This window comes from Ursus americanus, chromosome 19 (genome assembly GCF_024610735.1).
Source record: "Ursus americanus isolate L20-20 chromosome 19, mUrsAme1.1.p, whole genome shotgun sequence".
Lineage (NCBI taxonomy): Eukaryota > Metazoa > Chordata > Mammalia > Carnivora > Ursidae > Ursus > Ursus americanus.
The window spans coordinates 12,727,101-12,739,272 of NC_142145.1; the positions used below are offsets into that span (position 1 = coordinate 12,727,101).

General features: G+C 40.9%; 1 protein-coding gene across 1 annotated transcript in view; it reads left to right on the forward strand.

Annotated features, from left to right (window-relative positions):
• The first annotated feature begins 346 nt into the window (after nt 1-346).
• VPS4B (vacuolar protein sorting 4 homolog B) overlaps nt 347-12,172 on the forward strand; it is a 31,280-nt gene continuing 19,454 nt past the window's right edge. Inside the window, exons 1-2 of the mRNA XM_045790235.2 lie at nt 347-602; nt 11,306-11,417. Coding sequence (XP_045646191.1) covers nt 576-602; nt 11,306-11,417 — 139 coding nt within the window. The 5' untranslated portion in view covers nt 347-575. The remainder of the gene's footprint in view (nt 603-11,305; nt 11,418-12,172) is intronic.

Here is a 12,172-nt window from a genome sequence, read left to right on the forward strand (position 1 = left end):
TTAGAAATGGGATGACTTTTTTCGCTCAAAAGCCATAGAGCTACAGAGCACGCTCCATGACATGGAGTGAAAGGAGCCAGCGCCAAGAATTGATCTCAAGTATAAGACATTTGAAAATCGAAGAAAAGAGAACAGATCTTGACTCTAGGTGTCCTCTCTGCCCCTAGGCCAAAGCAGCAGTGCGCCTGCGCCCAGCTTGACGTTCACAAGGCCGGGGAGGGTTTCAGGGATGTCGCAACCGGCCTCGCGATATCCCGGGGCTTAGGCGAGACCGGGATGGCTGAAGACTGGGTCCGCGCGTGCTGATGACGAAAGCGGAAGTGCTGAGGCCAGAGGCGGGACAAGAGCCCGGAGGGGGGGGGGGCTTAGGATTGCGGAAGTTTTGTGAGAAGGGTCGGGCGGCCCTTGGAACGCCGTGTGGATTTGGAACAAGCTCCAGAAAGGAAGCTGCCGCTCGGTGTCCGAAAACCCCCAGCGTGCGCACGCTTGGGGCAACACCCGGCGCGATTCGATATTGCCGCTGTTGGCTTCCTCTGCCCTCGTTCTTCCCCAGAGAACCGCCTCGGATCTCCGCCATGACATCCACCTCGTCTAACCTCCAGGTATCACTGTTCTCCCGCCCCCTGGAGAGCCGGAGCCGAGGGGCGGTGCGGGGTTAGGAGTGGGGGCCGGGGAGGAGGGAGGAAGCGGCCGCGCCCCTGGTGCGGGGCGGAGGAGGGCGGCGCCCAGCCGCAGGCGGGAGGGTCGGGCTCTTTCCTCCAGCTTCCGGGGTCGCCCCAGCCCACCGGCTATGTGAGACTCTTCACTTTTGAGCCGAAGTGGGCAGAGCTTTGAACCAGAGGCACCGACGCTCCAATCACTGCAAGAGAGAGAAAAGAACGTAGTGTTTGCAAAGCACTGCTCTGAGCCAGTTGAACATAAGGTGGTCTCAGTTCTCCGTCTCTCAAGCTGGCATAGCGAAGCCTTTCTCTTTTAGCTGTCAGGTGAATAGAACTATGAAGACAGTTTTAGAGTTTGAGGGATCCGTGAGTTCATTGAGCTGTGCGTTCATGTGCACTCTACAATGGCTCCCAAAATGTATACAAAATCAGGGAGTAGACTTAAGCTCCTTTGTGCTCCACTTTCCCACCCCTACCGCAGCGAGTACAGTATTTTGTACATAAATCATAGACTCCTAACTTCTAGACATAATTGTTGGATCTCTATGGAATTCATTTGAGAAGAGAAATTTCTGAAATAGTTCCTCCCATCCCCACAATGGATCTGAGGTGTCAGAGGGGTTTGGAATGTGTCTTAGCCTCGAGGACTCCCCGTCCACTAGTTCAGTTTGGGGAAAAGACCAGCGTGAAATGCCTGTGTTGAATCCTTGTCTTGGTCTTGCAGTAGTTGATCAGACATTTATTGAGTGCCTGGTGCAAGCTCCAAGGATAATGGAGGACCTGCTCAAACCAGGGTAGTTGATCCTAAAGAAAGACCACTAAAAGTAGATCCATTTAAATAGAGCTCAAAAATTCACCAAAAAAAAAAATAATAAAGAGAGAGAGAGAGAGTTGGGGGAGGGAGGAGCTTTCCTGTGACTTTCACGTTGAAAATGTAAAATATTACGTTTTAAATATCTCAAAACATAATTGCAACTGTGACTTAGTCCTTAGAATCAAGAATAGGTCATATGTTGATTTTTGTGTGTATCTTTTCCAACAGGCTTCAACAGGCTTGCATTAAAAAGATATAACAGTCTCCACTTAACATTGTTCTTTGGTTTTTAGTTTTTGATTTTTTTTTTTTTTTTTGGTAGCCCCATTCAGAAAGGGTCTTTCTGGTAAATGTTCTTGGAAAAAGTATTGTCCCTTTGAATATTAAAGGTAATTTCTTTTGAAGTACTGTCTTCATCCTTGTTGGTTTGTCAGTTAACTCATTTTATTCCACTAACTTCTCATTTGTCAAGACCTTGCATGTAATCGGGACATTCCGCAACATAATTTTCATCCATTTACCGATACCTTTTTTCTTTTGTAATAACTGCACTTTTTATTCTAAACTTCCGTTTGCATCATATTTGAATTGGGGCAGGTGTTCCTCAGTGAATCAGTTAAAGATTGACACATAGTAAAGGCATGTTGCTGGTGGTAAACAAGGAGATGTTGAGTTATAATTGTATTGTGGTTGGGTCATAAGTGCCCTTTCTCATTCAATCTTTTTAACCTTGTAACCTAGAAAATTTGGATGAAGAATATTCAAATAACAAATAATTTTCCCAGCGAACAAGGCAAGACTCCCCATAACCAGATGCTTATAATCTAATGGAGGAATGCAGATAACTAAAAATCAAAATTATAAAATAACACAGTAGTGCTGTAATAGAATTAGAGGTTAGTGCAGGAGGGCAGAAAGGAAGGGCTTATCTAACTCTTCAAGGATAAATGAGAAATGTTTCACAGAGGAGATGATGTGAGCTTACATAATGTGAAAGGTACTGACACTAATTGTCCACCTGGTATTTGGTGTGATCTTATTTAATCTTCAAAACAACTCTTCAATATTACTTCAGTTTCACAGTATAAGAAACTAAAATTGACTAAGGTAGTGATTTTAATTAGTATTGAAGTTAGTTTTGAATCCAGGTTTATTTGCTTGTAAGTTTGTGCTTTCTTTCACTATGAAGTTAAGCCTTTTTGGACAAGAAAATGGGATGCATTTCGGGTAAAGACAAAGAATATATACCTCAGTCTATAAGTATAATAAACCTTGGAGAGGGTTAGGAGAAATTGAAGTAATGCAGTATGCATAGAACTCAGCTTACTCAGTCCTAAATATGCCATTAGTTTTGCTAAGTCTTAGGGAATCATAAAAGTAATATATCACTCTTGATTTCCAAGGGCTTATATTCTGATGTGAGAAGACATATAAAGTGGCAGATGGGGATACTGTGTGATCTTTGGAAGCATGGACCAGAGGTAGTGGAAATTCAGAGGAAGTATAGGCTAGGCCACCTGGAGTTGTGGGGGAGGGCTTTGCAGCAGGAAGACCATGACTATGCTGGTGCTTGGAGAAGCTGGAGTCTTATAGGGAGATAGTTGGATGGTATATTCCAGGTAGAGAGTACACCATAAACAAACGCCTGAGGTCTGAGTTGTCCCTAGTTTGCTGTGACTGGGACTGTGTGTAAGATGGGAGGACAGGCCAGTTAGGCCATGGAGAGGTGTGTGCCACACAGAGATGATTGGTCCTTCCTGCTGTAGATGGAGAATCAGAAGGTAGTATGCTCAGGTTCTTGTTTTAGAAGGAAACTACCGTCTGTGTACAGGGGACAGCTTGATTGGTAGCTAGCCTGGAAACAGGGAGACCAGTTAGGGAGGCAGGGTTCTGTGTGATGGAAGATAGTGAGGGCCAAAGTAGTGTAGTACCTGTTGAAGAAGAAAGGATTGATCAGAGACCGACTGAAGAGGAAGAACAGTCAGGCTGGGCTCCACATTTAGAAAGAGGGGCAGAAGGAGTCTGGGTTTTCTTCCAGATTCCTGGGTTGAATGGGGAGGAATTGGTTCTGGGATTACCAGAAGAGGGGCATATTTGCTGGCCAGTTGGATACATAAGTGTAGAACTAGAGAGAGGGGACCAGGCTGGAAACAAGGGTTTGAGAGTTAATAGTGTACGGATGGTAGCAGAGGTTGTGGGCATCCTGGAGAGTTCATAGAATGAGGAAAAACAAGAAACAGGTAGAAACTCTGGAGTAGTGGCATTTAGGGCGAGAGAAAAGGGAGCCTAAAAAAGAATCATTATATAATCCAGAGTAAAACCAAGAGAGAATGGTGCCATGGAGGCCAAAGGAGGAGGAGGCCACGTCCAGGTGTCTGTTAGGAGGGTTAAATGCTGTGGAGAGTTAGGTAAGTGTGAGACCTGGTAGTCAGCAGGAAGCATTGCCATGGAGGAATCAAGGAACTGTGATGAACTTGGAGTTCTTTTTGGGATTTTGCTATGGAGGTAAAAAGATGAGTAAGGTAGTATCTAGGGAGGAACCTAGGAATTGGGGAGAACAGGTGTGTGTTTTGTTTTGTTTTAAGATTTTTATTTATTTATTTGACAGAGACAGCCAGGGAGAGAGGGAACACAAGCAGAGGGAGTGGGAGAGGAAGAAGCAGGCTCCTAGCAGAGAAGCCTGATGTGGGGCTCAATCCCAGAATGCTGGGATCACGCCCTGAGCCGAAGGCAGACGCTTAACAACTGCACTACCCAGGCGCCCCAGAGCAGGTGTGTTTTAGTTTGTGTTTTGTAGATAAGAGTTTGAAGTAGGACTTTACATACATGTTTATGCTGAGGAAGGCCCCCCAAAAAAGGGGAGAGGGTTAGGTTGGGAGAGCAGTAGAGTGGCATGTAATTGACAGGGTGAATATCAGAAGGAAGGTGGGGATGGTCTCCAGAGCATAGGGAAAAAAGCATAGGGATTCTCCAGAGCATAGGGAAAAGAAATAGCATTAACAGAGGAAAATATCCAGTGGAGAAAGATTGTTAGAAATTATAGAGGTAGAATAACCAAAAGGCAGAAGATTTTGAGAAAGCAATTGGGGATTTTTTTTCATTTGTTCAACAATTTTAGTAAGTACCCAGTGTGTTCCAGGTACTGTTCCAGGCTCTGGGGATAGCACAGTGCTGCAGGTAAAGCCCCTGTGCTCGTGCTCATGCTCATGTGCTCACCTTTATATTAAAGGAGATAGGCAATAAGTGAGTATCCACAAATAAATGTAGTGATAAGCACAGTGATGGGATGGGGGTGAGGGGAGACCTGAAAACAGGGATGAAGGGAGTACAGCCTCTGAAATAGATTAGGGCAGGCCTCTCTGAGGACTTGGCATTTGCTCTGTGACTGAAAAGGAGACTGTCATGCACCTGTGGGGGGAAGGGCATTCTAGGCAGAGGAATCAACAGTGCACAGGCTGCCTGAGTGAAGGTGGACTAACGGGTTGAGAGGCAACCCAGAAGGAGCCAGGGCCTGGGTCATTGAAGGCCTTGTAGACCAAGACCATGACCCAGCAGTGGGAATCCATCAGAGGGGGAGCGGTCCTTCACTAGTTGCGCTAAGGACTTCACGGTGTTGAGTGCGGAAGCCGGCTGACCACTTAGGAGGCGAGGTGGTAGTTTGGACAGATGTGTTAGTGGATTGAGCTAGGGTAGTAGCGATGGAATGGTCAGATTTAAGAATAATTGGCACTCCAGAACCATACAAGACACAGTTAATTTCATTTCAGGTGAAAAATGCTAACAGAAACAAGGGTGAAGTGGGGTATTCAGCAAGGGAAAAACAAATGCATATTCTCGAATCATCATCTTTGACTAAAGGTTTAACATGTGCTGTCTAGTACGGTAGCTACAAGTAGCTATTTAATTTTAAATTTTACTCAGAATTTAAAACTCCTTAGTCACACTAGCCACAGGTGCTTAGAAGTCGATTGTAGATAGTGGCTTGCATTTTGGACAGTGCACATAGAGTCACATCCATCAGAGAAAGGCTGGTTTAAAGTCATTCATAGCATATTCAGCGCTAGGATTAAATACTGACTGTAAGAGTTTTCTTTAACCAGCAGTGTGGTGCCAAAAAAAGGACTAACTGCCAATGAGGGGGGTGTGTAGCTGGAGAGGTGAGAGGCACAGCAATTCAAAATAATAGAAAATTGTAGCTAGAATAAGAAAGAACTTATTTCTTCTGCATGGCGTAGCCACGGAGTCTTCTGCATCCATTTTTAAATGACCAGGTGCACCAAACCACCAGTTGACCACGTGTATGAGTACTGTGACTCCACCGTGCCTAGCTTACCAAACTTCTGAAAATTTAGCTTCAGGTTCAGGCTATTTGAACTGTGAAATATGTGCTACTACATCTTATCAATGCTAAAACACCTCCAACAGATGGAAGGCCCATTCCTCCCATTCACAGTTTTCATTCCATCTGTCTGCAGTCCATAGCAGCTGCTTCAAAATATAATATTCTCACATCTGATTGGTTTGGGACTGTTTGAATGATTTTTTTGTCTTATCTTAATTATATGCTTATTTTTACTCTAGCATCGCCATGATTCTTTTTTCTACTGGCTCTTATTTCTGTTGAATAGTTTTACTACCTGGATGAATCCAGGTGGAATGTTTTAATAAACCATGCTTGTTCTTATATATATGTGTGTTTTTAAATATTAAAAATAGTTTTTTAATGAAAGTTTTATTTTGCAATAACCATAGGTTCATGTGCAGTTGTGAGCAATAATAGAGAGATCCCGTGTACCCTTCACCCATTGCCCGCAGTAGTAGCATCTTGTAAAACTACAGTACAGTATCATAACCCGGATGTTGACATTGATATATTCCACCAATCTTACTCAGATTTTCCAGTTTTATGTGTACTTGTGTATATATATATATATATATTTTAAAGATTTTATTTATTTGAGAGAGAGAGCGTGTACGCACAAGCAGGGGGAATGGCAAGCAGAGGGAGAGGGGAAGCAGACTTCCCACTGAGCAGGGAGTCCGACCTGTAGCAGGGCTCCATGCCAGGACCCTGAGATCATGACCTGAGCTGAAGGCAGCCACTGAACCGACTTAGCCATCCAGGAGCCTCTGTACTCATGTATAGTGTGTGTGTGTGTGTGTGTGTGTGTGTGTGTGTGTGTGTGTGTTCAGAGTTCTGTCACATGGGTAAGTACCTTCTATCCCAGTCATGATATAGAGTAGTTCTATCCAGGGGCGCCTGGGTGGCTCAGTTGGTTAAGCAACTGCCTTCAGCTCAGGGTCATGATCCTGGAGTCCCAGGATTGAGTTCTGCATCAGGCTCTCTGCTCAGCGGCAGTCTGCTTCTCCCTCTGACTCTCTCCCCTCTCATGTTCGCTCTCACTCTCTATCTCTCAAATAAATAAGTAAAATCTTAAAAAAAAAAGAAGAGAAGAAGAATAGTTCTATCCACAGAGATCCCTCCTGTGGCCCTTTGAGAACCATAATCACCTCTCTTTCTCTTCCCCCACCCTGCATCCCTGTTTCCTGACAGTACTAATATGCCCTCCATCTCTGGTTTTATCATTTCAAGAGGTTATATAAATAGAATCATACAATATGTAACCTTTTGGAATTGGTTTTTTTCACTTAGCATAATTCTCTCAAGATTCATTCATGTCCTGTGGATCAAGGTAGTTCCTTTTCATTACTGAGTAGTACTCCATGCTATGGGTATACCACAGTATGTTTAACCACTCTATGGTTGAAGGACATCTGGAATATTCATGTATAAATTGTTGTGTGAACACAAGTCTTCATTTCTATGGGATAAATACCCAGGAGTGCAGTTGCTGGTTCATATGGTAGCTGCATGTTTACATTTGTAAACAACAAACCAGTTCCCAGAGTGACTACCATTTTACATCCTACCACCAATGTATAAGTGATCAGTTCTCTGTATCCTTACCAGCATTTGGTATTATCGTCACTTTTTCTTTATTTTGGCCATGCTGATAGATGTTTTGAAATATCTCATGGTGGTTTTAATTTGCCTTTCTCTAGTGGCTAATGATTTTAAACATCTTTTTGTGTGCTAATTTGCCATCAGTATTACTTTTTTGGTGAAATGTCTGTTCTTGTCTTCAGCTGATTTTCTTTTTTTTTTTTTTTAAGTTTTTTATTTATTTATTTGACACAGAGAGAGAGAGAGAGAGAGAGAGAGAGAGACAGCCAGCAGGAGAGGGAACACAAGCAGGGGGAGTGGGAGAGGAAGAAGCAGGCTCCCAGCGGAGGAGGTTGATGCGGGGCTCGATCCCAGAACGCCAGGATCACGCCCTGACCTGAAGGCAGACGCTTAACGACCGAGCCACCCAGGCGCCCCTCAGCTGATTTTCTACTTAGATTCTTTTTAAACTGTTGAGTTTTGGGAGTTCTTCCTATATTCTAAATACTAGTCCTTTCCTAAATATGTAGTTTGCAAGTGTTTCTCCCAATCTGTAGCTTGTCTTTTCATCCTATTAACAGGATTTTTTACAGACCAAAAATTTTTTAATTTGATGAGATCCAATTTATCATTTTTCTTTTCTTTCTTTCTTTCTTTTTTTTTGAAGTATAATTGACATATAACACATTTGCTTCTGGTGTACAGTTTGATTCATTATTTGTATAGTGAGTTATCACTGCAATAAGTCTGTGTAACATCTGTCACATTTCATTTTTACAAAAATGGTTTTCTTGTGATGAGAACTTTTAAGATGTACTCCTTTGGTAACTTTCAGGTATGTAATGCAGTATTATTAACTGTAGTCACCATACTGTACATTACATTCTTATGACTTACTTATTTTATAATGAGAAGTTTGTATTTTTGGATTCCTTCACCTGTTTCACCTTTCCCACTTATAACTACCAGTCTGTTTTCTGTATCTGTGAGCTTGGGATTTTTTGATTGTGGATTTTTTGTTGTTTAGATTTCACACATAAGGGAAATCATACGGTATTTGTCTTTCTCTGACTGACTTCATTTAGCATAATGCCCTAAAAGCTATTCGTGTTGTCACAAATGCTGAGATTTCTCCTTTTATGGCTGAATAATATTCCATTGTATATGTATACCACATTCTCGTTATCCATTCATCTATCTGTGGACACATAGGTTGTTTCCGTATCTTGGCTATTTTAAATATTGCTGCAGTAAACTTTGGGGTGCATATATCTTTTTGAGTTCATGTTTTCATTTTCTCTGGATAAATACTTAGGAGGGAAATTGCTGAATCATATGGTAGTTTTATTTTTAATTTTTTGAGGAACCTCCATAGTGTTTTCCTTAGGGGCTGCACCAATTACAGTCCTGGCAACAGTGCACAAGGGTTCCCCTTTCTCCACATCCTCACCAGCACTTGCTGTTTCTTGTTTTATCGATAACAGGCATTCTGACAGGTGTGAGGTTATTTGAATTTCCCTGATGATTAGTCCTGTTGAGAGCTGCTTCATATACCTGGGGGGCATCTGTTATACCTTTGGAAAAATGTCTGTTCAGATCCTCTACCCATTTTTTAATTGGATTGCTTGGTTCTTTTGCTATTGAGTTGTATGAGTTCTTTATATATTTTGGATATTAACCCCTTAGCAGATACATGATTTACAAATATTTTCTCCCATTCTGTAGGTCGCCTTTTCATTTTGTTGATGGTTTCCTTTGCTGTGCAGAAGCTTTTTGGTTTGATGTGGTTCCACATGTTTGTTTTTGCTTCTGTTGCCTTTGCTTTTGGTTATCAAATCCAAAATATCATCCCCGAGACCAGAGTCCAAACTTATTTGCTTGTATTTTCTTTAAAGAGTTTTACGGTTTCAGGTCTTATGTTCAAATCTTTAATCCATTTTGAGTTAAATTTTCATGGATGGTGTAAGACAGTAGTCCAGTTTCATTCTTGTGCATGTTGCTGTCCAGTTTTCCCAACACCATTTCTTTTTTAAGATGTACTTATTTACTTTAGAGAGAGAGCACACGAGCAGGAGGAGCAGAGGGAGAGAGAGAGAGAGAGAGAGAATCCCAAGCAGACTCTCCGCCGAGCGCGGGGCATGATGCAGGGCCCAGTCCTGTGGCCCTGAGATCATGACCCAAGCCAAAAGCAAGAGTCAGACACCCGACCAACTGCACCACCCAGTCACCACATCATTTATTGGAGAGACTGTCCTTTTCTCTTTGGATATCCTTGGCTCCTGTGTGGTAAATTAATTGACCATGTATGTGTGTGGGTTTATTTCTGGGCTTTCTCTTCTGTTCCATTGATCTATGTGTCTGTTTCTTATTCTAATACCATAGTCATTTTATATATCGTGCTTTTTGGTATGTAGTCTTAAGAACCCTTTGCCTAGCCCTAGATGCTAAAGATTTTCTGTTTTCTCTATAAAGATTTTATAGTTTCACATTTTATGTTTAAGTCCATAATCCATTGTGAGTTAATTTTTTTTTCAAATTAAATAGGCTAGAAGTCCAGGTACGGCATAACTCAGCTGGGTTCTAGCTCAGAGTTTTACCAGGCTGTCATCAGGGTGTCTGCAGGGCTGCATTTTTGTTTATTTTCGAAGACTCTAGGAATGGATGTATCTGCCTCTAAAAACATTCAGGTTGTTGGCAGATTTTGGTTTCACGTGGTTGTCAGACTGATGTTCTTTTTCTTGGTTGTCAGCTGAGGGTGATTCTCCCCTTGTGGAAGCCGCCTGCATACTCTGACTCCTTGCCACTTTCTTCTTCCATCCAGTGTGGTTGGTTGAATTTTCATCCTGCTTCTATTCTTTCTGACCTTTCCTTCTGCCTCTTATCTCCTAATTTCAACCAGAGAAAATTCTCTGCTTTCAAGAGTATATGTGATTTTTTAAAAAGTTTTTATTTAAATTCCAGTTAGCTAACATACAATGTAATGTTAGTTTTGGGCGAACAATATAGTGAGTTAATTTTTGTACAGAGTGGTTTAGGTCAAGATTCTCTGTCTCTGGGCACCTGGGTGGCTGTCGGTGAGAGTCTGACTCTTGATCTCAGCTCAGGTCTTTATCTCAGGGTTGTGAGTTCAAGCCCCATGTTGGGCTCCATGCTGAGCATGGAGCCTGCTTTTTAAAAAAAAAAGGATTCTGAGTCTCTGTGTCTCCCCCCCCCCATAGATGTCTAATTGCTCCAGCACTGTTTCTTCCACCATTAACTTGCTTTTGCATATTTGTATGGATCTGTTTCAGGTGTTTTTTTTAATACTACAAAAGCCCATGTGCATTACAGGCATCTTTAAAAGATGTGAAAAAGCAGAAAAAGGAAAAGTTGAGTCTTATCAAAGACAACCTCTGTTAAATTTTCTTTCCATCTTTTTCCTGTGGTTTTTTTTGTTTGTTTTTGCTGTTGTTTCAAATAGTCGAACTCATGCTACATGTAAAAATTGTGTTGTGCCTTTTTTAAAAATTCCATTATAAACATGTTTTCTATATTACTATGAATGTTTTTAAATATTATCTTAATGATTCTATGATCTTTTGCGTGGCATCTTTTTGCTGCTCAAAGTTCAAGTTTTCGGTTTTGTTAAGCTTGAATGAAAATTATGAGAATCTTAGTGATTGGTACTGGATAAAGTAGAAATCAGATATCATTTACCCATATAACAAATGTAGTTTACATATTATAAATCATTACAATTTATAGTAACATGCAGTTGGGATTTAGGGGAAACAGATGGGTTTGTTTTAAGGTTGCTTTTATTAAAAAAAAAAACTTTCAGTATGATCATTTACTTCAAAGTTATGCTTATGTGATTTTGATGGTATGATTTTGCCTCCCTTCAAACAGAAAGCAATAGATCTTGCAGGCAAAGCAGCCCAGGAAGACAAAGCTGGGAACTATGAGGAAGCTCTTCAACTCTACCAACACGCTGTTCAGTATTTTCTTCATGTAGTTAAATGTAAGGTCATAGTTTGCTTTTTATTTTAAAATGTTAAAGGAAAAGATTATTCTATTTTATTTATAAAAATTGAAATACAGTGCCAGAAAATTCTAAACCATCCATTTGCGAAAAATTCCTCCTACTTGTTAATAATTTTTAAGTATTCAGCAAACAAATATGCACAGTTATCATAGTTACTATTACTTTGTATACCTAAACGTATTAAAATACTGTGTAGTTAATGGAAATAGTTTTTATTTTATTAGTAATATACTCAGATTATGTATGAACCTCACATTTTCTAAGCATCTCTAAAAATGCTCTTAAGTACCTTTAAAAAAATATGTTGTGAGACATTTTATTCGCATATTTTCCAAATATGTATTGCGTTTTTCCCATGTACCAAGTATTGTTGTAGGCACTGGGATACAGCAGTGAGGGGAAAATGGGTAAAAAACACTGCCTTTGTTGATCTTAAACCTAATGCTGAGCATTTGAAAAGTGTCTTTCTTATAGTTCTTTTTAAATAACAGTTTTAGCATTTGGATAATATAGGATTTTCTTTTGAGCTTCTCCATTTCATTTTGAGGTTTTTCTGTCTAATAAAAGTGAAACTAAGAATGAATCATAACATAAGATATGTGGGGCTAGTCCCATGCACCACACGACCTGCCAAAGACTACTTTTGAAATCGCTCTCACAGAGGCCTTTCTTTATGTAGTAAAATTACGATATTAGTGGTACATATAATATAGGGGATTTTTGTCATTTTT